The 5,521-nt window shown below is 44.1% G+C and overlaps 2 protein-coding genes across 2 annotated transcripts in view; one reads left to right on the plus strand and one right to left on the minus strand.

The window, feature by feature from the left end:
- The window catches only part of psmd8 (proteasome 26S subunit, non-ATPase 8), a gene marked incomplete at its 5' end in the record, with an annotated part of 3,382 nt that extends 1,517 nt beyond the window's left edge, over positions 1-1,865 (minus strand). The window contains 4 exon segments of the mRNA XM_014015890.1: positions 461-626; positions 728-830; positions 933-1,005; positions 1,762-1,865. Of these exon segments, the coding sequence (XP_013871344.1) occupies positions 461-626; positions 728-830; positions 933-1,005; positions 1,762-1,865 (446 nt within the window).
- Positions 1,866-1,911: 46 nt separating this feature from the next.
- nup88 (nucleoporin 88) lies at positions 1,912-4,342 on the plus strand. Its single transcript, XM_014015889.1, has one exon. The coding sequence runs from the start codon at positions 1,965-1,967 to the stop codon at positions 4,125-4,127; it is 2,163 nt and encodes a 720-aa protein (XP_013871343.1). The 5' UTR covers positions 1,912-1,964; the 3' UTR covers positions 4,128-4,342.
- The last annotated feature ends 1,179 nt before the right edge of the window (positions 4,343-5,521 follow it).

Raw genomic sequence — 5,521 nt, forward strand, 5'->3', positions numbered from 1 at the left:
GATTTATATTCATATATTTATCTTTAAAATTAACTTGAAATGACCAGCTGCTCATTTGAGAGACAAAAACAATCTTTCACCTCATAACAATAAAAAATACTCAATAAATAAATATATTTGTTAAATTAAAACCTTTGTGAATAAAAATCTATGTTGTCTACTTGATAAATTAATTTTAGTTTAACTGTCCTGATAATCTCTACAAAATGTTCCTGAAGAAATGACCGACACTACACCTGACGTCTCTGAAAAGTGTTAAAAGTTCCAGGGATGAAAACAGTTTTTGTAAAATATTTAAAATGTTTGCTACAACAATCACCGCCTCATGCAGACGACTCAAAACTATTTAGGGAACATTGTGTCAAAGTTTAAATAAAACAAAGCAAGAGGATTATGAATTATTAATCAGAATCACACATTTCTAAATCTGTGTCCAGTCCGGCAGGAAAGATGAGCGCACCTGTTCTAAGGAAACGGGATGTTTGATGTACACGTTAGTCTGAATGTCTCGTGCGCTCAGCCTTTCCAGTTCTGTGTGAAACTCAGACACTCGGTTCTGTGAGAGCAGGAAGAGCAGGTTCAGTCCGAGCAACTGGTGCATGTAGGCAGCTTCAGGCAGTTCGTCTCTGGTGGACAAATGAGAGGGGATAAAGAACAACGTTAAAGCAAGCCAGCAAATATTAAAATGAAGATTTAAAATTAAAAAGAAAATACAAACAGGCATTACTTGTAATCAAAGTAGTAACATTTTAGCTGGGCCATGTATCTTTCAAAAGATGGGATGTCTTTCTTTTGGATGCTCCAAAGAGCTCCGATCTCAAGGACGTCACCTGAAACGAACACCAGTTTCCCGTTAGGCTTTAATCTTTTTATTATTCAAGATTCATCCTGCAACACACGACTGATGAAACCTGATCTGAGGTTTTACTCACGAGCTAAAATGAGCTGCTGTTTGGTCATTCCTGATCCACTGGTAGGTAGGAAATTCAGCTCCAGTAATGAAACCTGGGAAAACAAATTTACAGTTTCAATAAAATGGTAGCATAGTAACAAATATATGGTTTTCCTAATAATTTTTAAAAACATATATAAAGAAAATACAGAATGATCCAACTAAAACTGTCAACTGATTGAGTTGTAACAAAGAAATGTTTCCTTTAATTGGTGTTAAATATCTACAATACAAATTTTACTGTAGCATTAGAAGTAAAATAAAATGAAAACCACTTGATTAGGAAAAAAATCAATCTAAAATATATCCAATTATTAGTTAAATATTGTCATGTAATTTGAATAATATTCACAGTACCTCTAATAGCTTCCATTCATTAGGTTTCTACATTATAACAATTTTCTAAACATTTTTAAATAAAAAAAGACTGAGATCGGTCTTAAAGTCAACGTTTATTGTTAAATACTTGTGAGTTTTGTGTGGAAAATTATGTTTGTGTTAGTTTTCTGTTCAAATGTTTATATTTCACTATTGCTAACGTTAGCAACCAAAAGAAATATGCTGTTTAAACACATAAAAATATATTTTAAGAGGTGTGGTAATTCAAACAATACAACACAATTGACATATTAAACCTATCACACAACTTGGTGTTATTATATTAAGTATTTTGGCAAAGTTTACGATAATTAAACACGTTAGCCTAGCTAAGCTGTTAGCATGTTTAGCTGCTATTAGCTCTACTGTTTTAGAGGATCCTGAGGAAGCTGGTACAATAAAAACAATAATTAAAGAAGCGGGTGGCCCACCTTGAGCTTGCTCAGAAGTTCTCCGCATTTGTCCAGGTTCGGTTTGTTTTTATTCCACTCAGCTTTGAGGGTCTCGTACTGACCCGCAGCCTCTTTCAACGCCATGATTCTGCAAAATGTACGACACCGGCCAACGTTTTACGGCTGTCGCGAAACGCGTTATCGTTCTCGCGAGACCGACGAGAGTGAAACAGTTGTTCAAGATGGCGGCGTTCGGAGCGGAAAAGTGGCTGACTGAGTTACCGAATCATGCCATTTTCGAAAAATTACGGGAAAAGTTGGAGTTTGAATCAAAGTCAAATGAAAGAGGAGTAGTTAAAAACCTGACGTTTTGTTTGGGCGGGGACTTTTTCGTGTGGGACGACACGGAGCGCGTGTTTTACACCACCAACCTGCGGCAGCTGAATTCCGAGGAGAGCCGAGGCGGCGGGAAGTTCCAGACGCTGCTGTGCATCAACCCGCCTCTCTTCGACGTGTGCCAGGTGTTTGTGAGCCCCGCGCAGGGACACGTCGCGCTGGTCGGGCTCCGCGGCGTGTCGGTCCTGGAGCTCCCGCAGCGGTGGGGCAAGCGGTCCGAGTTCGAAGGGGGCCGGGACCGGATCAACTGCAAAACCATCCCGGTGGCGGAGCGCTTCTTCACCAGTTCCCCGTCCGTGAGTCTGCGGCAGGCGGCCTGGTACCCGAGCGAGACCGACGACCCCTATCTGGTTCTGCTCACATCCGACAACACCATTCGGTTCTACGGCCTGAAGTCGTCCCAGACCCCGGCCAAGGTCCTGCCGGTGTCCCAGGGTGAGGATGAAAGCAGCGTCCGGCCTCCGGTCCGGTCCTATGCTGCGTCTCTGGGAGAAATAGCCGTGGCTTTTGACTTTGGACCAGTTTCCTGTCCTCCTCGGCAGCTGGCAGCTCAGTACTTCAAGGAGCAGCCGGTCTATCCTCTCTACATCCTGTATGAAAACGGGGAAACCTACGTGAGCTACACGGGTCAGACCAACGGGCTGAGCGTCAGTAACCCAGCCGGACCCCTGCCCATGTACCCCGCAGCCGAGGACAACTACGGCTACGACGCCTGCTCCATCCTGTGCCTGCCGTGCGTCCCCAGCATCCTGGTGATCGCCACCCAGACCGGGACGCTGTACCACTGCGTGGTCCTGGAATCGGAGGAGGAGGAGGACGCCGGGGCAGTGGAGAAGTGGATCCAGATCGCCGGGGGGGCCGTCCCGGCGCTCTACGTGTTCGAGTGCGTGGAGCTGGAGCTCACGCTCAAGGTGGCGGCGGACGACGAGGAGCCCCAGGAGCTCGACTTCACCTGTCCCATCAGGCTGCGCCGAGACCCGCTGTGCCCGCAGCGGTACCACTGCACCCACGAGGCGGGCGTGCACAGCGTGGGGCTGATCTGGGTCCACAAGCTGCAGAGGTTCCTTCAGTCGGGCGAGGAGGACAAGGACAGCCTCCAGGAGCTGGCTGCGGAGAAGCGCTGCATCGTGGAGCACGTCCTCTGCACCCGCCCCCTCCTCACCAACCAGTCAGCTCCTGTTTGGGGCTTCTTAATCGTCTCCGACCTCTCTTTGGGCGCCACCATGATCTGCATCACCTCCTCCTACGAGTGCGTCATGTTGCCCCTGCTGAGCTCCATCCGCCCCCCGTCCCCTCCCCTGCTCTGCTCCCAGCCAGGTCCCGGGTCCGGGAGCTCGCCCCTGCGCGGGCTCGCCAGCGACTCCTTCGAGCAGCACGTCCGCAACATCCTGGCCCGCGGCGCCGCCAACCCGCTGGTGCTGAAGGCCGGCGACAGGGAGGCAGCGCCGCCTCCGCCGCCCGAGTGCCTGCAGCTCCTCAGCAGGGCCACGCAGGTCTTCCGCGAGGAGTACATCCTGAAGCAGGACATGGCCCGCGAGGAGACGCAGCGGAGGGTGAAGCTGCTGCGGGAGCAGAAGAACAAGCAGCTGGAGGAGCTGGCCCTGTGCCGCGAGGAGAAGAAGAGCCTGAGAGAGGCGGCCGAGAGGCTGGCCGACAAGTACGAGGACGCCAAGTACCGCCAGGAAGCCACCGTGAGCAGAGTGAGGAGGGTCCTGTGCAGCCTGCAGAGCCAGCTGCCCGTCCTGTCCAACAGCGAGAAGGACATGAAGAAGGAGCTGCAGAGTGTGAGCGAGCGGCTGAAACACCTGGACAACTGCATCAGGCAGGTCAGCATGAAGATGGAGTACCAGAAGAAGCAGGTGGACAAGGACATGTCTGCGGCCAGGACCACCGTCTCACTGGACGCCCACCAGAAGAAGGTGGTCCAGGACGTCCTCAGAGAGCAGGGACAGCAGATTGGGGACATGATGAAGCAAATCAAAGACATCAAAAACCACTTCAGCTTCTGAACCAAAGTGTTTTCTGTTGAAGAAGCTTTTCTTCATAAAACCTTTGATACGACTGCATTTTGTTTGTTTGAAACATTTACTTTGTTTTTCATTTGAATTATTGTCTAAAAACATAAAAATGTCAAGTTTCTACATTAAAAAAACCTTTTGAACTACAAAGTTTTTGACTTGATTTGTCAACGTTTACAATAAAATAAACTTGAATATTTTCTGTAGCTGTTTCTGCTCACAACATTATTAAAATACAATATGTATTTTGTATTTTACGGCTTTATCAACTAATGTTTAAACAAATTAAAATAGATTAAATTTTGCACCAATTACAAACAGGCTTAGTTTAATTCTAATTAGAAAAATAAAAGTTAAAATTATTCATTTATTACAATAATTTGTTTAAAAGTAAACATGATGTATTTCTTGTTAAATACTTTAGTGTTCTACAACCTTTGTTTTAACTCAATTTATTTCCCCAAGAAATACATCTTTACTTTTATTTTCAAAAGTATTTTCTAAAATCTACTTCAGCTGTTTATCTTATGCACCTTTTAGCATTTAGCTAATGTCTTTCTGAATTTTTTTTCTAATTTTTACTTTCAGCTTCAGTTTTAATGTCTGAACATTGTTTTTTTTTCTTTGCTTTATTTTACTCCTCTTAGTTTTAGATGTGGTTTTTTCCATCTTTAGGTATGTTTAACTACATTTAGATCTTCATGTACAGCTTTTCTTATTTTTAGCTGATTTTTTTTTACTAATTTTTACAGTCTTACTCATTTAAGCTTTTTGGATGGTGACGTATCGTAGTTTTAGCAATGATTTTGCTACTTTTGATTTTTGCATTGTTTACATTTAGCATTTAGCAATGTTTTGCTATCTTTAGCTATGGTTCGTGTCACCCTCTGATGTGGCTAAAATCTATTTTAGGTATTAGCTGCAGTTTTACTACAATTAGCTCTTGATATTTTGCTATTTCTAGGTATGGTTTCGCTCATTTTAGCTGTTTGCATTGGTTCCTGGCATTCAGCTTATCACTATTATTTTGCTATAGTTAGCTTTTATATGGTTTTGCTAATTGTAGCTTTTTGTATTATTTAGCATTAACTTTGTTTTGCTATCTTGCTATGGTTTAGATACATTAAGCTTTCACGTACAGTTTTTTTGTACATTTAGCTGACGTTTTACTAATTTTAGGTGTTAACTACAGTTTTGCAACATTTAGCTTTTAGCAATGATTTTGCTACTTTTAGCTTTTCGCATTGTTTACATTTAAAAAGAAAAAAACTGTATAGGTCTTCTAGATGGGTTCTCTAATGAAACGTTTCGTCTCTCCTCAAAGAGACTTCTTCAGTCTGAGAGTTTCAGGCAAAATTCAGGCTTTTAAGCCCTGCCTCCATGTG

The sequence above is a fragment of the Austrofundulus limnaeus genome, unplaced genomic scaffold, assembly GCF_001266775.1.
Source record: "Austrofundulus limnaeus strain Quisiro unplaced genomic scaffold, Austrofundulus_limnaeus-1.0 Scaffold136, whole genome shotgun sequence".
Classification (NCBI taxonomy): domain Eukaryota; kingdom Metazoa; phylum Chordata; class Actinopteri; order Cyprinodontiformes; family Rivulidae; genus Austrofundulus; species Austrofundulus limnaeus.